At 34.0% G+C, this 27,074-nt stretch overlaps 6 protein-coding genes across 19 annotated transcripts; 3 read left to right on the top strand and 3 right to left on the bottom strand.

Annotated features, from left to right (window-relative positions):
• On the top strand, positions 1-1,961 carry LOC123005577 (coiled-coil domain-containing protein 22 homolog). The gene is made up of 3 exons (XM_044399383.1): positions 1-130; positions 178-1,579; positions 1,632-1,961. Exons 1-3 carry the CDS (start codon positions 81-83, stop codon positions 1,869-1,871), a joined length of 1,692 nt encoding a protein of 563 aa, XP_044255318.1. The 5' UTR covers positions 1-80; the 3' UTR covers positions 1,872-1,961.
• LOC123005580 lies at positions 1,915-3,282 on the bottom strand. The gene has a single exon (XM_044399392.1). It carries the CDS (start codon positions 3,228-3,230, stop codon positions 1,959-1,961), a length of 1,272 nt encoding a protein of 423 aa, XP_044255327.1. The 5' UTR covers positions 3,231-3,282; the 3' UTR covers positions 1,915-1,958.
• Positions 3,266-4,142, top strand: LOC123005581 (39S ribosomal protein L22, mitochondrial). The gene is made up of 3 exons (XM_044399394.1): positions 3,266-3,558; positions 3,607-3,820; positions 3,873-4,142. The coding sequence occupies exons 1-3, from the start codon at positions 3,358-3,360 to the stop codon at positions 4,091-4,093; spliced, it is 636 nt and encodes a 211-aa protein (XP_044255329.1). The 5' UTR covers positions 3,266-3,357; the 3' UTR covers positions 4,094-4,142.
• Positions 4,073-19,154, bottom strand: LOC123005574 (ral GTPase-activating protein subunit beta). 7 transcript variants are annotated; one of them, XM_044399376.1, is made up of 19 exons: positions 19,043-19,154; positions 14,945-15,151; positions 14,681-14,897; positions 13,850-14,064; positions 13,620-13,803; positions 13,311-13,565; positions 13,063-13,233; positions 12,884-12,991; positions 12,707-12,835; positions 10,379-10,882; positions 10,127-10,336; positions 9,924-10,025; positions 9,717-9,857; positions 9,641-9,655; positions 6,307-7,051; positions 5,778-6,259; positions 4,741-4,932; positions 4,511-4,693; positions 4,073-4,462 (listed from the first exon to the last, which is right to left on the bottom strand). In XM_044399376.1, exons 2-19 carry the CDS (start codon positions 15,128-15,130, stop codon positions 4,101-4,103), a joined length of 4,401 nt encoding a protein of 1,466 aa, XP_044255311.1. In that variant the 5' UTR covers positions 15,131-15,151; positions 19,043-19,154; the 3' UTR covers positions 4,073-4,100. The 7 variants fall into 7 exon arrangements, with proteins under 7 accessions (XP_044255311.1, XP_044255309.1, XP_044255312.1 ...); XM_044399374.1 differs by lacking the exon at positions 19,043-19,154 and adding an exon at positions 15,197-18,233; XM_044399377.1 differs by lacking the exons at positions 9,924-10,025; positions 19,043-19,154 and adding an exon at positions 15,197-18,234.
• Positions 15,558-21,291, top strand: LOC123005578 (proton-coupled amino acid transporter 4). Of its 7 annotated transcripts, none has more exons than XM_044399387.1 (6): positions 15,558-15,635; positions 15,786-15,904; positions 19,528-19,964; positions 20,013-20,370; positions 20,420-20,601; positions 20,651-21,291. In XM_044399387.1, exons 2-6 carry the CDS (start codon positions 15,866-15,868, stop codon positions 21,063-21,065), a joined length of 1,431 nt encoding a protein of 476 aa, XP_044255322.1. In that variant the 5' UTR covers positions 15,558-15,635; positions 15,786-15,865; the 3' UTR covers positions 21,066-21,291. The 7 variants fall into 7 exon arrangements, with proteins under 7 accessions (XP_044255322.1, XP_044255320.1, XP_044255321.1 ...); XM_044399385.1 differs by having other exon boundaries at positions 15,605-15,635; positions 15,786-16,606; XM_044399386.1 differs by lacking the exon at positions 15,558-15,635 and adding an exon at positions 16,113-16,606 and having other exon boundaries at positions 15,778-16,052.
• Positions 21,053-26,821, bottom strand: LOC123005576. Of its 2 annotated transcripts, none has more exons than XM_044399382.1 (9): positions 26,703-26,821; positions 25,541-26,650; positions 25,194-25,491; positions 22,672-22,808; positions 22,411-22,625; positions 22,109-22,362; positions 21,862-22,061; positions 21,683-21,813; positions 21,053-21,631 (listed from the first exon to the last, which is right to left on the bottom strand). In XM_044399382.1, the coding sequence occupies exons 2-9, from the start codon at positions 26,622-26,624 to the stop codon at positions 21,362-21,364; spliced, it is 2,589 nt and encodes an 862-aa protein (XP_044255317.1). In that variant the 5' UTR covers positions 26,625-26,650; positions 26,703-26,821; the 3' UTR covers positions 21,053-21,361. The 2 variants fall into 2 exon arrangements, 1 of the variants encoding a protein (XP_044255317.1); XR_006412766.1 differs by having other exon boundaries at positions 21,489-21,631; positions 21,902-22,061.
• Between the last annotated feature and the right edge of the window lie 253 nt (positions 26,822-27,074).

A 27,074-nucleotide genomic window follows, 5' to 3' on the forward strand; every position in this document is an offset into this window, starting at 1 on the left:
TATGATAGTTTTCTGTCATCGACTCACCTGTGTCATTGACATTGACGTTTGTTTTGACATTTTTTACAATTTTTTTAAGAATGGAAGAAATAGATGGAATTATCATTGACTCTTTAAAAAATCTTCATTGGTACGATTACAATTACAAAATCTTTAATTTAATGTTAAAACTTGCAGTGATTTCGACGAAGATGTCACCTCTTTAAAACAATTTGATGCCGATATGATTGTAACAGCTATTTCACGCTGTTTGGAAACTATAATTCCAGATACGAATTTTCCAAAAAAATTGCCGCCTTCAATGAGTAACAAACTGAAAATTAGTTCTAGTCTAGCAGCACAAATTAAGGATTTGGGCTATCGAGATGATATAGGTTATCAAACGATTTTGTACTGTAATGAAGGTGAAGTTCGCAGGATTTTAATGTTTCTTATTGAAAAATTGCCACGAGAGAGTAGTAAAACTATTCATGTTGAACAAACTGGTTATATCCCGACTCTAGTTAAAGAAATTGAACATAAAGTAAAAAAGTCACTACAGCAGTTGTGGGTGCCTTCTTGTGTTTTACATAACGGTTATCGCAAGAGTGATACTGAATATATTTTCAACAGTTTAGGAAACAGCAGACCTTTGTATACTAAAACACTTAGAGTTCCATCTAGTTCAAAGGCTTATAATAATGAGGCCTTGAAACAATACTGGATTCACAATGTTCCTGCCATCACAAAACAATGCTCCTCTAAAGAATTACTACCATCACTTTTATTTCAAGATAGTCTTATCACTAGTGAAYATATTAATTTAAGACAATGTTTAAAAATGTCTTCAAAGACGGAAGAATTGCCTTCAGAGTTATTAATAAGTTCATCYGAGCTAGTCCAAGCAACTACAAAGGCTGAATCTGTGAATGTCACAGAAGCGACTGAGTCAGAAACTGAGAATAAYTTACATTCATTATTAGAAGAATTAAAATTAAGGAAAGAAAAATGCCTGGAACTTGAAGATGCTGTAAAAAGTTGCGAAATACAGCTGAAACAAGCCATTAAAATAAAAACAGAAGATGAAGAAATGCTCCAAAATACTCTTGCCCAAGTTAGTTTGAAATCAAAAACACTTACTGTTATAAGTAAGGAAGAAAATCTCCAAAAATTGAAGAACATGATTGAAGCTAGTAAAAATAAATTGCTCAATTTGACCGAACAGTGGAATCAAATCCAAACACCACTATTGGAAGAATATAAGTCGTTACAAAATGCAATCAGTAATAAGGATTTGAAGCGACAACAGGAACAAGAAAAATTACGAAAACTAGAAGAGACACAAAAGGCWKTAAAAGTTGATTTGCACGAAAAAACGCAATTGGAAGAAGAATTAAGGAGGAAAATGCAACAAATTAACAAAACTCACAACAGGTCAGGGTACACAAGGCGAATTTTGGAAATTATTGGTAACATCAAAAAACAAGATGAAGAAATACAAAAAATACTCAAAGACACTAAAATGGTCCAACGGGAAATCAGCAATTTGACGGGGCAAGTCGACAGGTCTTTCACTCTCGCAGACGAGTTAATATTCAGGGTTAGTTTATTTATTATTGTGACAATTAAAAAAAAAACTATTATTTCCATAGGATGCAAAACAAGATGAAACTGCGAGAAAAGCGTACAAATTGTTGGCTCAATTGCGTGACGACTGTTCAAGTATAATAAAAGCCGTGACCGATTTGGGGGCTGTTGAGCGGGAATGTAGGAATCTTCAAGAACAAATTGATTCAGAAACGGCCAAAGAAAGTGCTGTCAAGTTGGAAAGAGTAAATAAGGACTTGCAGGAAATGCGGAAAGAAACAGAACTGTTGCTAAAACAGCGGTAAAATAGTGCAATTTTGTTATGGATAAAAGACACCAAAATGTTTTTATTACTATTTATATTTTTTGTTATGTAATTACAATATGAAAAATTAGTTGTGGGTTTTTACTATTTCAGGCGGGACGTAATTTTCGTCCGTTTTCTTCTCTTTGGTTTGTTGGATTGGTACTGCGTCTGTGCCCTCTTCGATTTCAAGCTCGATTTTTTCTTCGTTTTCAAAGAACCATAATTTTTCTTCTTTTTCTTTCAGTTCTTTCTTCATTCGTTCCACTTCTGCTAGTCTTTCAATGGTGAGAAGACGTTTCTTCTGTTCTTCCAAAGCTTGAAGTCTTTCGTTTTCCCATTGTTTGAACAAATTACATTGATTGGCTATATCCTTCTCTGACGTCACGGCAACGCTTTCAGTTAACTGGTTCTCTAAAAGATTTTGTACGTTTTCAGAAACCAATTGTAGTTGGTTTAAATTCTCTTTGAAAGGATTGTCATCGGGAAGAAGGTCCACAATTTCCTTAATTATCTTGGTGTTGTTTTTTGTACAAGTTTCAATTTCTTTTTTGACTAATTCTTSTTTGCCAAATAACGAGAGYCCGATAATTTTCAGTGAGTGGTGCAATGAATCTTTTCTGTCTTTAGTAGCTGCAGCTAGTGTTTTTCCTACAATTTTCAGGGGTTCTTTCAAATCGAAATGTTCATCATTAAACGGGTTCCGTAGAAATTTCACCCGGATTTTAACTTCCTCCTCAGGTTCTTCCGGTTGGGGCATTTCGAGCCAATCTCCCGGCTTTAATAAATAATTATAGCAATGTAATAATGCCAAATTTATAGTCACTGGATGCTTAAAATCCTCTTGAAGCATCATTTGACTAGCGACAAGACACCCAGCCATAAAATCCTTACTTTTCCAGAACTTATCCATTAAAATATTTGCAGTATAATCATCCAAGAAAAGTCCATAATTCAATCGGTCATCCAAAACTTGAAGCAACTCTTTAATTTTGTCATTTCGTACAAGTGCCCTAATTACAGCATGACTAGTTGAATTTAATGTGTTCCCAGTGTCTTGGCTTAACCTCAGTTTGTGAACTAAATCCAACAATTCGTCAATAAAAACATCATCTTTTACCGCATTTGCGAATATATCGACATCGACAGGGCTTAATCGGCGGGTTTTTTGAAAACCTTGGTCCAACTCGTAGTAAAAACCGTCCAGATTCACTTTTTGTAAAAGGGGGCTGTTCAGCCGGTCATCCCAAACTTCGTTACAGTAATACGCTTGTGATAAAAATGTTCGAAAGAAGCTTCTCGGACTGTTTACCGGATTTAAAAACGTCGGTTTCAAAACCGTTCGCAAAATTTTCAACATTTTGACCTCACTTATTTTTATAGGTTAGTTTTTTGACAGTATAATAAAAAGTTAGGTTATGTCYACSTAACCTGAAAAAATTGTGTAGTAATCTTTGTAATTAGTTTTTTRAAAGAATTGCGTTATAATGGCGTTAATTAAAAGTCGCAGGTTATTTAAATTTAGTTTTTTATCTGAATTGCCAATTTTATCAGCTGGTACTAAAAAAATTCACAATTCTTCTGTACTCAATGCTTGGGGAGGTAATTCCAAAGAACCCACTCATTTTATCGAATACAATAAGAAGATTTATCCGCCACAATCCCCTGATGAAACCCCTCGACCTGCCGTAAGTAACTTTCCCAAATGCAAATTTAAATTTAATAAGAAATATCAGTATGTGTGCCATCAAAGATGCAATATTAAATACAGCCCTTTTAAAATGTGGTATGTGGCATGCTTGGTTCGCGGCATGACCGTCGACGAGGCAATCAAACAGTTAAAATTTCTGCCAAAGAAGGGGGCTAAAGACGCCCGCGAGACAATTGAAGAAGCGCGAGATTTGGCAGTAAAGGAACATAACGTTGAGTTTGCCAGTAATTTATGGGTTGGTGCGTACCCCCAATCTGGTAAAATYTCATTTACTACTCAAACTCATTCCAGCTGAATCATTTGTTGGCAAAGGCCAAGTCATCAAAGGCATAAGAAGACACGCCAGAGGCAGACACGGCATTGTTGAATACATGCACTGTCATTATTTCGTCCGTCTTGAAGAAGGGAAACCCCCTAAACACTACTATCAAAATCACCCCAAAGAGCCCCACCAACAACTAGAGGAATGGTTACAAGCCATGAGACGCCGAAAAATTACCAATTCAATTTAATTTTTCCTTAAGTAGAACTAAATAAATAAGTTAACAATTCAGGTTTAGACATTTCGCGTTTATATTTCTGAACCATTTCCTGGATTTTAAGCCGGCGTCTGACATGTGGGGGCTGATAACTATCGGAATCGAGGCGTCGCCGCCGGGCCATATTCAAGGCTGTGTGTCTCACAAGAGGGCCTAGAGCGCGCCGACTGACCACCATTCCGTCAATAAGGGGCGAGGCTAGCCCCACACGCCCTGGAGGCCCTTGCAAATGGACCCTCAACAGCCCCGATGCCATTAAATGTAAGTAAATCACCAGAACTTCGCTGCTTTTTATGACAGAACCTCGCTCTAAACCGGTATGCATACAGTTCAGTAAATCATCTGAAAAAATAATTACCAAACTGAGATTTMTTTATGTAAAAGTCTCACCAATCGGTAGATTTAAATGGTCCTCGAAACTCTCTAACCACACCACCATTATTTTTGTATTCGTGTGTGGGTGGAGATTTGATCGGGGCCCTGAACGTCGAGGAGGCACCGGTTGTTTATCCAACTCGAGACTRAGGGCTCTTTTATCTTTACTTGTCTCAGATAGGCTGCGTTCGTACCAAACTAAAATAATGGATTTAGAAATGGTTTTGAGGGGTTTTGAGGCTTACATGAAGCACTGTATGACGACTGTTCTGATGGTTCGGGTGGTTTTATGACAGAAGGAACCACAAAGGCTATTTCAGAGCAAGCGTCGGCCCAGTAGAGGACATGAGTGGTGCCGTCATAGCTTGAATTGCGAGCAGAAACAGAATTTTCCTGAGGGGAAATTTTCCAACTGGTCGAAACGTGCCCAGTCCAACCTTGAAATTATTGTCAAATRTCTTATTAGCGGCCTTGAATAAAATATCGAGTGACTATAATGTTTGTTACAAAAAAATTATTGGCAACAGTGAGTTATTGGTAACCATTCTAGTCTGTGATATCAGATTGTTTTAGATGACGGCTATAATAACACAGGGCGACAAAAAAGTCATGTCGTGACAACTTGACAAATTTTATATCATTTTGTTCGTCTCAGTGAGACAAATCAAATGCACTAAAAAAAAATTCCAAAAAGTCCACACACTGAACTAAATAATTTTTTTGTAATTTAATGAATGTAAAATACTTAAACTTTAAAAAATCATTACTCAATAACTATTACGCCGATTTCCTTCAAATAAAAACCATTCTAAAGGGATGGCAATTTGAAATTGAATATTGGCAAACTTTTCTTCGAAGAGTGTTCGAAGAAGTTCAAAGTAAATCTAAGTAATCTAAGGAAAACCCTACGAGTAATTTTTTTTTCTTCGTCACCATTGTGTAGAGCATCTTTTTATTAGTAAGAATCCAAATTTTTAAAATAATATACCGAGTAGTTTTTAAGATAGGATATCGGCCTAATATTTATTGACTAATGATTTTTTAAAGTTAAAGTATTTGAAATTTATTTAAATTGGAAAAAAAATATTTAGTTCAAAGTGTGTGGGTTTTTTGAATTTTTTTTAGTGCATTTGATTTGTCTCACTGAGACAAACAAAATGATATAAAATTTGTTAAGTTGTCACTTTTTTTTGTCGCCCTGTGTAATTGATCATTTGAATTTGACACAAATTAAGATTTCAAATTAGTTCAAAGTCACGGTAAAATAGACATAAACTCATACCTGGGTGCTTATTAACCTCAACAGGCCACCCGAGAGTGTGTATAAACTCGAAAAAATAGGGCGAAATGTCATTCTGAACTCTCACATTATTTACAATGTCATTCGCGTCGACTTGTTGAGATTTAACGTAGAAAATATGAACGGTGTCACAAGTCCTCGGACTCAAATGATCCAAAACCGACAAATCCTTGCAAAAATCAACCGAGCTGCTGTCCAATGCCGTCAAAGTCGAGGCCCCTTCTGACTTTTCCTCATCTCCGAGTGATAATAACCCGAAATGGGACAAAAACAACCTAGAAGTCTGAAAATCGTGACAAACAGGGGGTGGTGTACACTCTTGTGGCACACAATTCGATTGTGAGGCGGCTAGGTTTGCTTCGACTGTCGTTTGTCGTTCYATTAATTGGACCAATTTGTTTGTTTCTTCGTCGACTTGATCGTCTTGGGCTATAACCGAGTCTAAGGGCGGGATAGATTGGTCACTAAAAAAGCAACTAAAAAAAAGTGATACATTCGGGGGTTCCCCTACACTTTGCACTGAGTGACTCTCTCGACACTGTCCGGAAAATATTTCTGCTTAACTTGCGGACAGACCGGAGTTTCGTGCATGACAACCGGACGTCCAGTATTTGAGGCATGAGACMTCATACCCGATCTATGCCTTGGCAAATGCCTCAATTGCATAGTCCAAGCATGCCGTCCAAACGGCCCTCTTATTAAAATCGTAACTGTCGGTTGTGGATCTTGGTCATTCCCTAATGGTTCTTCCAGTAGTGCCAACATGACCGAACCTTCAGTCACAAAATACCTAAATCGTTCAACCGCAGCGGCTTGATCCGTGCAATTGGTGGGCCAAGAATTGCAATGTTGTAATAAAGCGAGTTCATCAAGGAGGGATGAAATCGATTCAGGACCACATTCGTTAGGGAAATAGCCCACTTGTTCTAAAATACATGTGAGGAGATTTTCGGCGGCGTCTCTCACACGCATCGATGCCGGTTTAAGTTCTTTTTGTTCTTTCATTTTGATGTTTTCGCCGGGTTTGCCGACGGATTTCGTGCCCGATACGCCCAGTTCGGCCACTTCGAGGACTGTGGTGAGGCAGTCTTTGTCGCGGAGCAAGTAAGGGTGTTCGAGGAGCCATACTGAGCAACATTGGAAGGCGGCGACGATAGTGGAGTGGAGGTCTTTGGAATGGGCTGGTGGAGGGCGAGAACATTGGGACACGATGTAGTCGCAAAGCCATTTTACTGCCCTTTTGCACTCCATAGCGTCTAAAATGGGACAAAAATTAGTATAACACTCACATTCTGTATATTTTATTAACAGAAATTATCGCGAAAAAGTTTTTTTTTCATTTAAAACAAATTTTAAAATATAGATTTTCGTAAAATATTACTGACTTTATGAGCCATAGAAAGTGCGTATTTTCCAGCAATTACTTATTTTTACTCTTGCCAATTATTATTATTATTTTTTATTTTTGTTTTATTTTTTTATTAATGTTATTTTTCGATATAGCGGTGATTRAAAAGTGTAGCTCCCTTGTAAAAAAAATTCGGTACATGTTCATTGGAAACTTTTATCTTAAAAAAATCTAAGACTTCTTACAAATCGTAGATATCGAAGTCTGAAGATGCAGAGTTTGGTGTCCCGACAATTCATCACACGACATTTCATCACGCGACATCTCGTCACGGACACTTCATCCCGGTGACAGTTCATCACTGCGACAATTCATCACATACAATTCCATCACATCCATTTGCAAAATTTTGCTGTAAAATACTGGTTCACATTAACGTTTTTAGAAAAGTTTTACGCATTTTTAAACGCATTCCAATGAAGAATAAGTACAAATCATTAAAACTTAGATTACAAAATATGATTGACAGTTATGAAACACAAAATAGACTCACTTTTCTTAGAACAGTGTCATATTTGTTTTAATTTCTTTAATCTTCTATTTTTATATAATTAAGATATTTTGTATATTTTGTATTTTATAAAAAATAAAAAACTCAATAAATATTAAATTTTTCTGAACATGATTCCTGTTGTAAAGGTCTGATTGGTTTGTTGTAACTGAAAGCTGTCACTATACTTTTATAAAATGTGATTGTTTTGTTTTCTTTTATAAAACTTGGCAAAGTGACTAGATGTCGCGTGATGAAATGTCGTGTGGTGGGATGTCGTGGAATAGCAGACTTTGCATCAAGTAGTCTTCAAATAAAAACTATAATATTGGGATTTATTTTTATTTATTTGCATTGCTATGAGTGATATTTTCGCAAGCCCCCCTTATAGGAGGTAATTTAAGAAACTGTTCTTTATATTTTTACTTAGTCCAAGGGGTACTTCCTACTATGCTCTAAACTCGGAATGCCTGAATTTTGAGACACCGTGTATAAGAATAAAAATATCATATTGACCTAAATTTGTAAACAATAATAATTAACCGTAATTTTTCAAAAAAATTTACTATTTCAGCAGGAATCGTACTTTGTATTGTTGAATTCCTACATTCTGCTTACGAAACCAAAAAATATTGTATCATACTCTAAAATTGCGTAAAATACTATACAGGATGTTCGGTCCAAGTCGCCCCGACCGATAACACCTAAACTTACTTTTTTTTTCTCAAAAACTAATTTTTCAAATAATACTACTCATTTCTGGCTTTCTTAGTAAATGCATCAAATTTTTTTGGCATATCCGGTGTAGCCGGAAATGCTACCAAATTTAGTTTTTCAAATGGAACACCTATGTTTTTTTGCTCAAAACAATAATAATTGGCATGAAAAATACGGTAAACCGCTATTTTTACATTTTACTTTACATAATGCACTCAGAAAACAATTTAAATTTTTGAATTTTATTTCAAATTTTGCAACGTAGGCGGATTTTACTTGTCAAGGTATTCATACAAAAAGCAATATGCTTGGATACCGTTTAATTGTTAGTTTGACAAAGCCTAATTTGTCAATAAAACTTATTGAGATTTTTAATAATGGATGATAATAATTAAGACGAATTGGTAGATCAGCTTGAAGTATTTTTTAAGTGCAATAAAAATAGAGCGGAAGCTGAAAGACAGTAWAGAGAAAAATACTCAAWRAGAGTTCACCCAAATCGTTGAAAATTTAGTCGATTTGAAAAACAACTGAGACGAAGAGGTTCGCTTCTTAAAACTAAAAAACATGTGGTTCTTTGTGAAGAACKAGAAAATAGAAATCTGAATGTTCTGTTATCAGTCGAAGAAAATCCAAGAGTTTRCATAAGAGAACTCGCTCATCAACTGACAAATTAGATTTGTCAAACCAACAATTAAARTGTATCCAAGCATTTTTTTATTCACACCTTTCCTTTAAAATTAAAAATCAGGCTACGCAACCAATTTCCTTARAAAATTCTAAGATTTAAGATGTTTTTTGATTGCATTGTGTTACGCAAAATGTAATAGATAGTGGTTTACAGTACTTTTCATGTCAATTATTATTGTTTGGAGGAAAAAAACATAGGTGTTCTATTTGAAAAACTAAATTTGGTAGCATTTCCGGCAACACCGGATGTGCTAAAAAAATTTGATACATTTATTAAGAAAGCCAAGAATGAATATTACTACTTAAATATTTACTTTTTGAAAAAAAGAAGTAAGTTTAGGTGTTTGTTATCAGCACTATGGTATTTCTGCGTAAATAAATTGAGAAAAAAAAGAATTTATCCAAAAAAACTGAAAAACCGAAAATAAATTTCATGTTTTTGTTGTTTCATTCGTTTACATTTCAAAATTACTTTGTTTTTTAGTCAAATAATTTTTTTAAAGACCAAAAATTCTTTTCAACAATATAAAAGCAAATTACCTGTTAACTTTCTGGCTGCTCAAAAAAAACAACAATTTGTTAAGTTTTCACACATTTCTACCAATAAATTACTTACCTGATTCTTTGATGTGTATTCTGGCAAGTCCTGAAAGCAGTTCAAGTGCCGCTAGAGACACATTAAGGTCAGTTTTCCACGAACTGATCAATCTATGGCATACCAAATAAGTCGCTCTTACAAACAAAGCGTGTGCCGAATCTGCAACCAATAAAAAATTACAATTTTTCTGTTTATTAAACTTTGTTGAATGCGATACAAACATACCTATCGGCACTAAATCATAAGAATCAACAGGACCAAAATGCTCGGGTGAAGTGGAACGGTCATAACTGCTAGCCATGCTCATGGTACTGGCAGTGTCGGACGCTACATAAGCCACAAACAAGCAAAAGAAGAAAAAAAAATACAAACGGAAAAATAATAGACAATACAAAGCATTACGTGACTATTATTCCCATCTTAAATACCTGAACTTAGCAAGTTTGAAGAAGTGTCAGTTGGGGGTTGCATCACTTGTTCGACTTTTTCATAAATCGACGAATCTTGGACACACAAAAACAGACTCCCGAGTAACATATGAGTGTTTTGCGGGTCAGTTTCGATCTGAAGAGCATTCATGACGAGGTTCATGAGACGAGGTTTGAGTTGGGCGAAAGTTACAGGTCGCTCCGACAAACCTGAATTACTTTATAAAAAAATCAAACATAGGAGAAAATTACCTGAACTTATCAATTCCTTAATTACAACGTTTTGAAAATGTAGCGGCAAGACTAACATTGATGACAATAAATGGATGGAAGCTCTTCTTAAGTCGATTTTTGAAACGTTTGAATTTAATTTCAGATCTTTGTCTGGTAAAACAATCTCAAGCGCTGTGATAAAAACCGGGATCAGGACTCGAATCCCGTCTAAATCAAGACGAAATAAATCCGATGAATTCATTAAWATAGCAACCATSGTTTCGCCACATTCTCGATTCGGGGCTTTCAACCCCTGTTGCACCGCCAGGTAAAATCGYGCRAAATATACCGGAAGGATTTCCTCGCCMGTTTTTTTCGCACACATGATTCGACAGAGAGTACCTAAAGCTTCAGCTTTGCCACTTTCATACTTATCTATAGTCAAACTTGAAGGTAAACTAGGAATGTCARTCATGGAACTCGGTTGCGAGTAACTCTCCATTAGTACCGAACTTGGTCTTTTATTTTGGTCGTGWGTTTGTCCTAAGTTAAAATAAAAAGTAATAGATTTATTACTTATACAGGGTGCTGCATTTTGYATGTCCGAATAGGGAATCTCCAAAACTAAGAGGTTTAGCCAAAAACGAGTAATACATTCTGGGGCTTATTTTTTGAGGAAATATTGGTTAAAACCGRATCCCGCTATCGTCTTTTGCTTTCGACTTATAGACAAAAATTGACATTTTGGCAAAATCTAAAAAAAATCATATCTTCCTTATTAAAGAAGACACAGATTTGAAATAAAGTCATTAAACAGGTACTTTGTTATGGAGAATTTAATAATGTAGTTAACAATTTTTTTCAATTGTTTGTTTAGCCGTAATAAAATAAACTTCTATTTTTTTAAATGGGAATCATAGATGGCTATGTCATTTTTAAAAAGCTTGTTTTTTTCTTATCTAAAAAATATATATTTGTAACAAATTATTATAATATATCATTAGCAAAAAATTATCTTTGATTTTTGTTCTCAGTTGGCCATGAAAAAATGTTGCTTCTTCAACTAAAAGGATTTAAACTATATTATTCAACCAGTGTCACTAAAGAAAGAGTTTTCTAAGTACTAAGTAATGAAAAAAATGCAAAAATAAATCGTAAATCAACTTATTGACGACTAATAACATTTTTTTTTTGTTTTTAAACAAGCTAACATTACTATTGTAACATCTAGTGATACATAGTGTTGTAAAAAAAGCGCTTTTATTCTTCAATAAAATATATTTTATACGACACAAAAATGACAATTCAAATACCCAAATTCCGTCTATGTGGAACGTTATCCTACCTCCATTAGATCATCAAAAAAATGTTTTTTCTAATTGTGTTGACACATTTGTTTTTCCTATTTTTGGATTTTTTTAAAAATATGTAATAATWTTGTTCTAAGGCGCTCGCATATTTGTTCAATACTTCTAATGTTTCGTATTTTTTAAATTTTTATAATTTTATCTATTTTTTCATCTATTTTACAGTTCACAAAACTCTTATTGATTATTATTTACACATTTGGAGTGAAATAGTTTTTCCATGGCCAACTATTATCAAACAAAATATGTATTTCACTTTTTAAGTATAATTATAAAAAATATTCTGTTACAAATATATATTTTTTAGATCAGAAAAAAATAAGCTTCTTAAAATTGCCAGAGCCGCCTATGATTTCTACATAAAAAAATACAAGTTCATCTTATTACGGTTAAAGCAATAACTGAATAAAAAAAGTTTACATTATTAAATTCTACATCAAAAAGTGCCTGTATAATGTCTTTTTTTTTAGATTTGGCCAAAATGTCAACTTTTGTCTGTATAAGTCAAAAACAAAAGACGATAGCGGGATGCGGTTTTAACCAATATTATTTTCTCAAAAAATGAGCCCCAGAATGTATCACTCGTTTTTGGCTAAACATCTTAGTTTCGGAGATTCCCTATTCGGACATCCAAAATGCAGCACCCTGTACAGTGCGATCAAAAAGTTTATCTATCAAGCAAGCCTAGAAATTTAAAACGTGTATCTGCGGAAGATAAAATGTCACATTGGTAAATAAGAAATGTCAAAATATTTTTTTTGTAAACTGTAAGAACAAATCGTGGTGAATGATTTGTATGAATAAACTCCAACTACATCCCATTTGAAGGTGTTTTAAGACGTTTCATACAGTAATTCAATTTGTTTAGATCAATATTTTAATTTTTATAAAATAATTTTTTGACATCTAGCTGACATACAAACTTCCAAGCGACATACGTCCTCAACTAATACGCCTATTTGATAGAAAGACTTTTTGATCGCACTGTATTTTTCCTTACTGTTGTTTAAATCGCAACCGAGGAAAGCAGCTTCAAATAACCACTCGCCAAACAAGTGTAAAATACTGTTACATCGGGGCCTTCCCGGGGCTAAGGGGTTGCGCGTTTCGATCCCAAACGAAGTTAAAGCTGTGATAAAACTCTAGAGAATCAAATCGAKTTGCAAGAAATACATACAAGAAGCGCTCGAAGCCGATGATGGCCCCGAATTGGGGGCTGAAGCMGTCGCAGCAACGACCGAACTCCMGCTTGTCGTCAGTCCAATCAGAGACGATTTCGGAATCCCTACAATCCCCACAAATCAAAATCCCCACAAAAATAAACATAGATTGTTAAAAACACAGACTAATTCTAACCCTTAGAGACAGAGGACGGTGCCACACTAAAACTTTTTGCCAATCTGCGTTGAGTAGGAGGAGTAGGACTAGGTGAGTAAGTAGCAGAAGTTTGATTTGGTGCAACTTCTTTACTCTTATCAGTGCTGCCCCCTGTTATCATATTTTCCCACCAAACAGCTTGTGCTACACCTGAACCAACGTAAAACAGTGATTACCAATGGAGACTGTTAGCGAGGCGAAACGAAACAATTTGTGTTTTTACGAACCGAGAAATGCGTCCACCTGACCGGCTATACCCTTGATCGCCTTGAGGAAGATCAAAGGGAGGGCCTGGAGGCAGGGGTGTTGACAGGGATCATTCACGTTGTCGGTACTTATCGCAAATTGGAGGAATTTCTGAGTTTGGCTTATCACTTCCGGTTTAGTCAAACTTATCGGATTCCCGATGGTGTTCAAAAATCGGTACCAACTCTGAGCTATACACTCATTTGACATACCATGAGTTATCAAATCGTCATCCCCTAGAAGTTATTTTTATTTCGCTCGCATAAAAAAAATTATGTGGTTTGTGTTACCGATTTTCAATTCGGGAAAACTTGGACCATACATGAAAGCCAAAACTTTCGATGTTAAAACTAAATTGACTCGATTCCATTGCTCTATTAGTGCGACCCGATGACGCCAATTCATACAACACTCCCTCAAAGTTTTCCACAGAGGCGGCGAAGGAAAACATTGAGCGCATGCTATGAGCCATATCTTCAAACAAATGTTGTAAAACAACACAAACAAATATTTATCCCACCTCGAATAAAACACTTAAAACTCTTTCACAAAGCTGGTCAGCTACATCATCTTTCACTGTTGGTGGTGACAATAACGTGTCATTTATTGCTAATAAAAATAAGAGAAGAGCTTCCCAAGTCTCGCGTTCGAGCAATTTCGACTCGTGGGCGATTTGTTGAAGGGTACGAAGCACCCTGTGACACAAAACGGCTTGTCTATTAATTGTGTCAATTCCTAAATAAGAAATAAGCGGTTAATTATTTATTTTATACAGGGTGCGCCAGAACTTGCGCCCCAGAGATAAATGCCATAAGGTAAGATAACAGCAACATGGAAAAAATTTTAAAAGATTTTTATCTATAGTTATGAGGGTTTAAAGTTTGCACTTTGACTCTATTTATTTCTGTTGGAAAAATAATTTTCCAAGTTTTTTTGCTATAGGCTATTAAAAGAGGAAACAAGGAGGCTGTATCCTAAATTGTAACTCTGTTCAATGTTATTTGTGGCTTTCATTGGCGAAATTTTTGTCCCTTTACTAAATAATTGTAAAAAAAACGTATACAAGATCATCAGTATTATTAAATTAGGTAGACATAAAAAAAATATCAAATATCAAAAAATAAATGACAAAATTTTTTGACAGATAGAATTTTTTAAACATGTTTTTCATGTTCCTGGTATCTACCTTACTTGAAAATTTTCTCTGAAGCGCGAGTTCTGGCGCACCTTGTATAAACATTTGATTAGTTCACAAATCATGACCTACCCAAATCCTGATATAAAAAAGACCAGTCTTGTAAAAGCAACATTTTGTTTAAAATAATTACAAAGCAGTAACTTTTTTATTTACCTTCTCCTTTCCTTGGAATAAATAAGTAGTGAAGATGGGCGATAATCTTGCGCGCGTATACATTTGGATCTTCAACTATTGGCTGAGGGACACAAACTTTCGGGGTCAGTAAGGCTGATAGCCACTCACAATAGACATTAACACAATCTTTGATTGCCTCATGTTCTGACAGGGGTAAAGACAGGCCAAAGCAGAGTACTTCCATACACCATTGTACCTTTAAATGCACTTTAACTACCTCGTGTTGATTTTTATAAAAAGTACCTCTTTATCAGTTACAAGAGGGCTAGGTTCTGCTGGTTGACTAATTCCCAAGTTACTGGCCAACTGTCTTACTARTCCCAGAGTCACCTCTTTGCTGGTACCTAAACCGAATTTTTCTAAAACGCTTTGGTTTTCGTCGCCGTTCTTTTGAAGCATGAGATTTAAAGACGTCCATTCTGAATACATTCCCTTATTCTCGCCGCTTTCCTTTAAGACTCCAATTAGAAAAAAATGAGACAAGTAGGTACCTACTTTCAAGTTCATACGATTAAACAGCCCCAAATTCATAAGCCCAATGTAAATGCACTGTCCAACATATACAAATATTTATTTATTGTAAAAAATATTATTGACGTAAACAGATGACGTTTGTCAACAAAAGTCAAAAACAGCTGTCATTTGTCTTTTAATCTACTAAAAGTGCGCACGACTGTTTGTTCGTTCGAATTGAGATTTTAATATTGAAATAAATAATAGTAAATTAATTTGAGAGGTAAATAATAAACAAAAATAACAAACAAAAACAGTTAATTTAAAAAGCATTATCGCTAATTTATTTAAGGTAACCAAATAATTTTCGTTCCGAAAAAACGTAGATCAGTTGTTTGGTACTGTCAACTGTCACATTTTATTATGTCAGTCAAGAATTTTAAATAGCTGTTTATAAACAAAATTGGCGATTTATACAAAAGTAAGTAAGATAATGATTGCTTAATAGTTAAAAGTTGATTTAAACAGATGTATATAATTAAAATAAAAAAATGTGCCCCCTCAAGATGTTGATATTTGGAAATTAGGTCACAGTAACACAGTCTCAAATCTTGCATTTTGTCTGTTTTAGTGGCCTTTTGAATTAACGAGATGAATATGTCAACGGCGACTCCTCTACAGCCCCTCACTGTAAATATTATGTACTTTTAAATGGTTGCTGCACGTAGATGTCGCATGAGAACTAGAACTGTAAATATGCATTATTTTTAASCACTTTTAAAACAGGCACTCATTCCATTTCACTTATCACATCGTGGCAGATTCATGTTATAAAATGTATTGGTGGCTGCAAGCCTGTCACTAACGGGATGGCCTTATCACACCACCAGTTGAACAGGTTAAGGATACTGACGTGATTTTGCAATTAAATATTTGGGTGATAATATATAATCATTAGGGGTCAAGTGTCACCGCCGATTTTTCTCCCCCATGAACACATTTTTTAACAAAAAATTCAATTATAATTGCCCCCTGACCCYCACACCCGAAATCTAGGTTTCAAAAAGAAATGACTTTCAAATTGAACAAATTTTATCAGTTCTTGTATATAAAAGAGTATTTTGAGGCGTGAGTCATAATTTGTCTTTTGGAATGCTGTTGTTTTACGTAAATTTTTAAAGCGTATCAGAATTTTATTGCAAAGTTGATTTGATATTGAAAAACACGTGTTTGGTTCTTGTCAAATACTGTGATTTTTTATTCATTGATAAACTTTATAAACAAATACGATTTATTGGTGGGGTGAGGGTCAGCTGAATAATAGCAATTTTAAAAGAGACGAGCGGGCAACTTAATCACTAGTCCTCCACTGACCCTTAATGTCTCAACACCAGTGGTTGAAATTTTCAAAAGATGAAGAAGGAATACGGTGCCATCAATTCATGCGACTATGTAAGTATTTATTTTTTATTTTTCAATGGATTAACTATTAAGTTTTTGGATATTTATAAAACAAACCCCGTTTTTTTTACATTTTTTTCAAATATTTCTAAAAGCCAATCAAGTCATGGCAAATAAAAAGTGTATTATTTCAGAAAAGTGTAATTCCTAAAATTTGGTTCTTTGTCAGTTTAATTAATCGCATGGAAACTTTCCACCGGCTATCATTGTTTGTGCTGGTTCAAAAGAATTTGACATACAACATGCAAGAGCCACCAATTTTGATAAACCAAACGATAAATATTTACACAGATGTGGAGCATTTCACGTGCGGCTCGTTTTACATTTTTTTTAAACTCTACCGCATAATCAATTTAGTTTAAATGACTTTTTTCTCCTAATTATTAAGTAAAATGCGATAACCCGAATCTTCATCCGTTGAATTCTTGCCACCAATATTATTATGATATATTTTATAGTTAATAATGAAAACCTCTAATCAAATTAGTTGTTAGTTGGATTCCTGCTGTACAAAGATTATCGGAAATGTTTTACCATGATAGCGCGAGAGGAATCTTACTTTTTGATAAATATTTTTTATCGTCTAGTTAATAATAAGATTGTTCGGTTCTTTTATATTTTATTTCATCCTGTTCGAATAGAAACTTTCCTTAAATAATAACAAGTCATTAGCAATTGGAAAATTTTGTGAAAATTAAACCACAATCAGGGGCGGACGATTAAAGCTGTTTTGTAAATAAAGTTATACTTAGGTACCCCCCATGCCTAATCTGTTAGGAACCAAACTGAATAAAACTAACTCACAAATATTTTATTATTTTTTTACGTTCATTAAAGACGCGATTAATTGGCAAATAAAAAAAGGTCGAGGCAAAACGGAAAATCTCTCATTTGATAACCTCTCACGAATGATAAGTTGAAGAATTCGTTTTGACAAAAAGTGACCTGGCTAGACCTAACTGGAAAGATCTGGTTGTCTGTTCTTTTCCTATCATATTTCAAATAACGAAAAATAGGGTATTTATTTGGAAAAAATTCCATTAGAAATCTAAAAATACAAATAGACGTAATGTTGCGTTTATCGATGTAATTAAACAAAACTTTGTTCGTACGTATTCTGTGTAGAACCATACATTTTGAAGAAAGAAACACCAGTAATTATTAAATATAAAGTATTTTATTTGTGATTATAATAATAATTATTATCAGTGACGAATTGTTTAAAAAAATAAGAAATGCATTGTGTCCACAATGTTGTAGATACTACTAGATACAACTTAGCTGATAATTTCCTCATTTATTTGAATTTTGTGTCAATAAACACTTTCTATAGGTGCTATCTTAATAAATACGTTATATTGTTACGTTCATATGTATTTACATACAAATGTTTAAAAAAATTAATTAAATTTTTCAAAAATAAATAGTTCAAAAACTACTGGCTTTGCAACGAGTTTTTTGATTTCTGTGTAATTATAATTTGATAAGACCAATAATTCGCCGCAATAAAGCAATTGAGTTTTATTGCGACTATCAAAATTATCAGAAATTTAATATCCGTTTTTTGTAATCATAGCGAGTACCGGATTCAAAATTTATCTACCAAAAACACAGCATACGGTTTTTATTATTATTCATTCCCCATTGCCGATTATGTCATCTTTTTATTATACTTGTAAAATTTACTCCATTTTTAACAAGAAAAATAAAAAAGTCGAGAAATACAGAGTGATTGAAAAGTGTCGGACCATCTCTTGGGTGGTGATAAAGGACATCCATCTAGACTGAACAGATACCTGTTGAAAAAAATTACCAATTTGTGTCTTATGGTGTAAAAAAACATTTAAAAAAGTAGCAAATTTAACAATAAATTAAATCTAACAACATTGGAAACAAAAAACTAAGATGCCTACATGATAATAAAAAGCTTGAAACAAAAATTTGAATTCATTTTTATGCTTAGCTGAAAGTCTTCTATCACCATTATAGAGTTGGACTGATATTTTTGAATCACCCTGTATAAACGAAACACTTTAATATCTGTTTAAAATTATGGTCAAAAATAAAATTAATAATGTAAGTCATACCTACCAACAAATAATACAGAACACAGCACTTTGAAACAGATATTACACTCGATATTTAATTGTTTTACCATTTTATTACTCTGTAACTGTATTTAATAAACCTTGACCTCCATATTCGTTCGTTACAATACAAAGCACCTTTCTAGCAGAGTAATAATGTCTTTGTTACAGTGTAACACAATTAGTTTTCTGCTCGATTAATTAAGAAATATATTGGGCAATTATTTTTCCTTTGCAACGTATGTACGTAAGTTTTTGTTATCGAAAATTGTTGATATTTAAAATGTTTTTTGTTTTTCCAATAAAACAGAAGTTATTGCGAAATATTACAATTACTCACCCATTTTTCCAAGAAAGTGAAAATCTTAATATAATGAAAATAAATTAATTATTAGACATTTTGTATCCTTCGCAAAACTCTAGAGACACTTCGACGGCATTTGCTATCTAACAATAATAATAATTAAAAAGATAGCGCGACCTCAAACTTGGGATAAGAAAGTTGTATTACGTTATACGTATTTTCAATTTCACTGACATTTCTCTTTTCATGGACAGGTTTAATCGGTGTTATTTGTTAATCCACTGATTCATTGTTATAAAATAAACACGTCAAGTGTTAAATATAAAAAGTATTATCTATTCGTAGTTCACCATTGATACGTAAGTACCTACGTAAACAGATATAGATAGCACATTTGTCAAATATGTAATCGCACCTTCACACCATATGTTGATGATTCCATAAGTGTTTTTTAAAAAATGAAACGCAAGGTATAATCACACAATTCTATCAGCAAACTAATCATTGCTTTTCCACTCTAGGAATCCAAACTACTCCTCCCCAAATCATCGAAAAATGACAAAGACGAGAAGCAACGTTTACTCGAGAGCGACGCTCCCGACGTCTCCCTCGACCTGGACTCGGCGTCGGGCGAAGACTTTTCCGAAGATCCAACCCTCAATCGAAAACTGGAACATCCAACTTCGAACTTCGATACGATGATACATTTATTGAAAGGAAACATCGGGACGGGAATTTTGGCAATGCCGGACGCTTTCCGCAACGCCGGATGGGTGGTGGGTCTGTTTGGAACCATGCTGATGGGTTGTATCTGCACACATTGCATGCACATGCTGGTAGCTTGCTCACACGAATTGTGCCGACGAACGCAGAAACCGTCGTTGAGTTTTGATGAAGTCGTGGAAAACGCGTTCAAAACGGGACCGCAACCATTGCAGAAGTTCAGTCAAATTGCAAAGTAAAATTTTAGCGAATTTTAAAACACAAATAACCGTTTTTATTGCAGGACATTGATTAATCTTTTCTTATGTATCACCCAATTGGGCTTCTGTTGCGTTTATTTTGTCTTCGTTGCTGCCAACCTCCACGATGTTATAAAYCACTACTTTTTCGATATGAGTGTGCACTGGTACCTTGTTATGCTTTTGATTCCTATGGTTTTACTCAACTTTGTCAAAAGTTTGAAATATTTGACCCCAGCATCGCTTTTTGCATCAATCTTGACTTGTAGCGGTTTGGTTATAACCTTTTTCTACATGCTTCAAGACCTACCTGATACTTCTACAGTACAAGCATTTTCGAGTTGGTCCCAACTACCACTTTACTTCGGGACGGCTATTTACGCATTTGAGGGCATTGGTGTGGTAAGTTACACTTACCTGACGTGTAGACAAGCTCAATAATTTGTTCAAGATTTTACCTTTGGAAAACAACATGAAGTCACCTCAAGATTTCGGCGGATGGACCGGTGTTTTAAACACAGGAATGGTAATCGTGGCAACACTGTACACAGCTGTGGGTTTTTTCGGTTATTTGAAATATGGGGATCAAGCGGTTTTGGGGAGTGTCACTCTATTGCTACCACCAAATGAATTGTAAGTTGACAATATTTGTTATTTTGTTATTATTAAATTTGTTTTGTAGGTTGGCACAATCTGTTCGGTTAATGATGGCAGTTGCAATTTTCCTCTCCTACAGTCTCCAGTTTTACGTTCCGTTTAACATCGTGTGGCCTTGGATAAAAGATTATTTCCATTCAGACAAATCGAAAAGATTGGCCGAACATGCAACTAGAACAATTCTAGTTTTTGTAACTTTTGCTTTGGCGATCGCGATTCCAAATTTGGGTGCTGTAATTTCTTTAGTCGGGGCTTTTAGTAGCTCAGCTTTGGCTTTAATTTTCCCGCCTTTGATCGAAATTATAACTTTCTGGCCGGACAAATTGGGCAAAAATAATTGGATTTTATGGAAAGATATAGCGATTGTTTTGTTCGGATTTGTAGGGTTTATTATAGGTTCGTACGTCAGTCTCTTGAATATTTTACAACCGGAAATGTGAATTTAGTCCCAAATCTCATGATAATAATGATGACAATAACTTATCCGCTACATATTTATTTTAATTTTATTTTTGTATATATAATTTTAAGTATTATTAGATGAGGTGTTAGGACACCCCATTCCTGTGACATCAGTATTCCAAAATTTGTATAAATCATTGTAAATATTTTTTATTTTTATTACGTTATGTAAAGAGAAAAATATATTATATGTTTCCCTTTAAATGTTTAATTCGTCATTATTAAAAACTACATAAAACAGACATCACATTATGCCACTCAGGCACTTAAAATATTATTGAATTATATCCAATAACTCATATGTCAAGGTACACAAAGCCTTCAATCTTGTGATTGTACCATTCTGACAAGCTTTCGTCAAATTGTGACTCAAATCGAATGGATCTTGGATACAAAACGGAGTCAAACCACGAAACTGGAATTGTTCGCCGTTTTCACTCTGTATTCTTTGAACATAACTCTTCATTTCTATTGGCAATAATTCATGAGGTCTCTCATTAAAAAATAATTTCGGTATAGCATTACCCAACAATGGACAAACCACCTACAAGATGTATATGAAGAACGAGAAATAAAAAAAATCAAACATACTTACATGATTAGCGTAATCAAACTTTGAATAATAATAAAAAAAGTCACGTAGTAATTGTTTCACATTTCCCGTGTAGGGTCTGACAAATTCTTTCATTTTTTCGGTAGGAACAGTGTAGTTCAAAGTCTCCCAACCTACGATTTGAAATTAGTAAAAATAATCATTTGAATTTATAAAACAACCATCAATAATTAACGATTGTGTTGGATTGTAAGCCCTTACAGTTTTAACAGACAAGAGAAATCCTCCAGTTTGGAGGAAAAAAACAGCCATTAGAGCCAAACCATAGTTGGTTATATGTTCGTTAAGTCTGCAATAATCCGACCATTGTTTCAGCAACAAAATAAATGATTGTGTGATGGGTTGCAATTCCATACAAAATCTGAAATTTAAATTGTGATTAATTGAATTTAACCGACTTTTATGTACCTTAAAAATTTTGTATTTTCGACACCTAATCCATGCCTGAAGGAAATATCACAATCCAAATTGGTAAAAATGTGATGTATTTTGACAATCGGGGTTCTCGCAGTTGGAATTGACACTACAGAATGAAACTGATCTTTAAACGACTTAAAAACTTTACTCGCTTTTTTAACGAATTGTTCCTGACTTTGCGCATCCTGATGCCTTTCACCTAAATACATATCACCCGTGTCCATAAACACATCCAAGTCGCTTTGCTAAATATGAAACTATTAGTTAACCAGCGATACAGGTTTTCAACTAACATTATTCCCCAGTCCTGATATTCTAGACCCGAAAGAATAAGCCTTGCAATTTGGGTAAATCCCAGACAAGGCTCGTTCCAAATCGTCACAACATTGTTTCATTTTGTCTTGATTCTCTAGAACTTTATTTGCTTCGATTTGCATTCGTTCGGCTTCTTCTTGGATGAAAGCTTTCGTCCGGAATAGTTTTTTGACAGAGAAAGGCAATTTAACTTCTACAAAAGCGAAATTATTGTATAAGTTGTAAAGAGAATAAACCACCTTTAGCTCGGTTTCTGCCACCACGTGTTGAAGTGTGGCGGCTGAGAGATAATTCATCGCCGAAAATTACATCCTTGCAAGTTTTGCATTCGTATTCGCCCACTTTTTGTTTTCGGCCCTGAGTCATGCTGTCGTGTCTAAAAATCGACTGTTTGTTACAATGCACTTTTGAGTTTTGATAAAAAGACCTCAACATTTGAACTGTAGGAACATATAATACACTGAATGGTAACAATAAGCAAGTGCATTTGAATTATTTAATGATTTATGCCGTTTTTATCAAACTTTTATTATTCAAACATTGAAAATTAAGTATTAATTATTTACATAACATAAAAGGAGAAAAACTCGAAGCAAATCCGAGAACGTAACTTTTTTAAACGGAAATCAACTCGTTCTTCAAAAACGGTGCAACCAAACCATCGCCGTTTCGGTAGAAATAACACTTTTCTCGCCTGGGCATTTTTTGAGTTCAACTGATTCTCGCTGACACTTTAATCTGGGGAATTTTTTTGACACAGTTTTTTAGCTTAAAGGGTTCAATCTCGTTATATCAGTTCTCCCTGGCGTATTTTGTTTTGTTGTGTCCTTCCCTCCCAGCTTTTATTAATTGCGTTATACAAATTAAAGAATGTTTAGCAAACTTGCATTACAGCATTACTGTGGGCTTTTTCTGACTTCTACTTCCACGCTTTTCGTCTTCAAATTGTCACAAACTGTTAGAGGTATCGAATTTGTCCCTGTTTTTGTGTTTTCGTCTCTAAATTTTTTGATCACAAAAATTATAAAAACTAATAAAAATGTCAAAATTGAACTCCTGATCAGTTGTTTTCTGCTTTTTTATATACATGGATCAACCCCTAACAGAGAGCAGTTATTTTACTAAATTCGACGATACAGTCGCATGCAATATACAGGGTGTGACATCGGTTACGCGCACTGATAAATCGCGACTTCTAATTAATTAAAACTGGTGATATTTKATATACCTAACTAATTTTTGATAGGGTACATTTTGAGAATTTTTCAACATTTTTTTCATAATAAACGAGGCCGTAACAGTTTTGTGTGTTTTATGAACTTTCTGTTAATTTACACAAGTTTTTACACTAAATGAATCTGTACCTGCTAGCGCAACAAACTTTGGTATCACAATTTCAAATTTTGACTTGGTTAACAAATAATCCCTTTTTCTATTTAAACACAAACCAGACCCGTGATTTATGACATAATGGTATAATTTACCAACAAAAGTATCATTTACTGGTAGCCGACCGCTTTGAAGGGTCTTTTTGTTGTAACCCTTGGAATCATACCCCAATTGCACCTAAATTTACGATGGCACAAGTAGCAGGTCATAAATAAAAATGATTTTCAAAGTTAAGATGGAAAATTGCGTTTCATTCAAAATCTTATTGGTATTTTTTTTTCTGATTTTGTAACCAATTGTAGGAATTTGCGTAGGTCAGTATAAAAATTAGAATCAAACTTTTTGGGAGAAAATTACTTTTTATTTTTCTTTTGGCATTGTTTATTGTTTAAATGAAAAATTACCAAAAAATTACGGAATGTACCTTACCAATGCCCAGGTAAGTGTGAAAAAATTCAACAATTTTACTTAATTAGAGGGATTTCTTTTCTGCGCGGAACAGATGCCGCACTCGGTATAGTCAAATTAAAAAAAAGTGGTCGTGAATGTCACCTTTTGGCATAAAATTAATTATTTCTGTGTGAATTAGCGTACTTAAATCTGTAAAAATACATTATTTGGCATCACGAAGTTTGTGATCAAATCAATTTTGTCGTGAAAATGTAAATCATTTAATATTTATTTATTAATTTTTGAAATGTCATTGACGACCACTCTTTTTTGAATTTGACTGTATTTTGGTCGGCAATGTCATTTTTTGACAAACTTATTTTTGTATATTTTGAAATTCGTGTCACAATGTTAGCAATAATTGAAAGTCAATCGACGTTAAAACTATTTTTCTGAGGTAAAAGAATATCTTTTTTAATCGGGGAGTATGTCAAAATTGTGACAGAAGTCAAAATTCTCTTCTTAGAGAGAGAAACGAGCATAGCGACGGACGGGAGCTAAGTCATTCCCATTAATTGATTGGCTCATCGTCTACAAACATTTTTATTGTTGCCATGGTATAATTTGTCGTACCTACAAAAAATAGTATATACACCTCTGGAAAGAAATGCTATTATTCCTTTGGTGCGACATCTCAGCAATAATCGTGCATCCCTTTATATATAATATACTATTTTTGTGACATTAACGACCAAAATATGTATATTGCATGTTTCTGTAGGTATCTAAGTTAGAAAAAAACAAAGTAAATTGTATTACATGAAAAAAAAACTATGATAATAATAATAGACTAACTCATTGAAACATAATAAATTTAGAGTACATGTCGATATGTTATCTTATCATAAAATAATAACAATAGCATAAGTTGCAAAAGAATCTTTGTTTCTATTTTTTTTTAATTTGCTACATCAAAAATTACCTGTTTGGCCCTTTGGTGAAATGATCATTCCACGCGTTTTCGTCCTTGATTTGGATATTACAAATTTCACAAAAAAATTTGTATTTGGGACATTCAACCCCTGACAATGTTTTATGTTGGGGATTAGAAATATGATTCCATATCACCACTACTGTATTAGTAAAATTCACTTTACAAAGATCACACGTGACCAGTTCCGAATTATAAGTAAAAAATTTTAAATGATCTTTATATCTTGGCGGCAAATGTAGGCTTTTTGGTTCAAAAAGAACCTTCACAAAAATACATTTTGGCTGTCCTGTAATAAAATAAAAAAGAAATTAAAGCTTAACTTTAGAAATAATTACCAGGATTCTTCTCCTTTGATTCTTTGGGTTTAACATCCTTTTTAGGCGTTGCATTATTAACCACAACATCCTCATACACCCCCACTTGCATATCAAGCAAATAAAACTCGTTCAACTTGCCTTCAGGCGACAAAAAAATCTTCAAAAGTTTACTTTTATGAGACTTATCTTTAATGTGGTCAATGACTGATGTGTACTTAACAAATTCCTGACACAAGTGACATTTAAGGATATTAAGTACAGTGATTTCAGGGAGGAAATGCACTTGATGCGCTTGAAAATTAGGCTCTTGACTTCGCCAAAACTCGTGATATTGTTTCAATGCTGTTGTATTCACTGGCGTTGAAGCATATTTCAAGTGTCTTTGCCCCGCTGTGTGATTCTTTATAACATAGGATGTTATTTTGTAAACGCGACCTCTCGAAATCAGACTGCAGGGACAAAGGAGACACACTGCACGTGCAGCGCCACTTTTCTGAACTGTGTAATCAGATATGTTATCTCGTTTTTGAGCTGCACTTGTAAAAGATTCAGGATAAAGAGTCTCTTCAACTATAGGATCGTACGTTATGACAAAATTGAATTTAAAATCATTTAAGCCGTTTTCTTGTGGTTTGATAGGTTCAGGGTCTGCTAAAACCACTTGATTGAAATCTTCACTCAAGTCGTCAATAATTGAAGCGGTGGTTGCTGACGATTCATTTTCAGAGTATGCTAAATCAAAAGTTTGATTATAACTTTCTTCAAAATGGGGGTGGTCTTGTAAGACCCTCCAAACGTTCTGCCAAGGTTGGACTTCAATTGTTTCTTCACATATATTGCAAGTGAATAACTGTTTCCGATGACTAACCGACTTGTTTATTTCAGAAATCGCATGTTTAAGTTTTTTCTTGAGATTAAGGAGCAGGTATACAAGAATTTCGCTTTCTTCCTGTTGACAACGTAAAAAAGACAAACGTGCTATACTATTAAACCATTCGGAAAAATCTTCAATTTTTTGTTTCACTTCGCTTTTYAAATTATCACAGAAGTCTGGTTTGAGATAACACTCGTTTTCCAATGCGTCAATTATTGTTTGGGTCATGATGAGGATAACCTCACTTTTTAAACCTAAGATTAAAATAATGTAATAATAAAGAAGTTCGAGGAAAAAAATGCCTACATAACACTGCAGTTACAAAAGTTTCGTATACAATAACGTATTTGTGATAAAATTGTTATTATAACCTGATATTTTTCAAGTACGTCACACGCAAATTGCACCAATAAACAATAACACTATCACCAACGTGATAAATTAGTAACAAAATATCCCCAAATTGAAAATTAAACTGTCAAAACCCAAAAAAAAGGAAAAAATCTAAGAACAAAGTTTATTAAAATATTAAAATTCAATTAGGTACAAATATGAGTATATACAAACTGAATAAATAGATACATTTATATTTACATAATCATTCTGCCTTACAAGACTTTTCAACATTCTTCTGTAAGAATAAAAAAATATTTTCACTTAATATCATGAGAGTTAATT

The sequence above is a fragment of the Tribolium madens genome, unplaced genomic scaffold (assembly GCF_015345945.1).
Source record: "Tribolium madens isolate multiple individuals breed KSU strain unplaced genomic scaffold, Tmad_KSU_1.1 Scaffold_20;HRSCAF=117;Tcas5.2_LG4, whole genome shotgun sequence".
NCBI lineage: Eukaryota > Metazoa > Arthropoda > Insecta > Coleoptera > Tenebrionidae > Tribolium > Tribolium madens.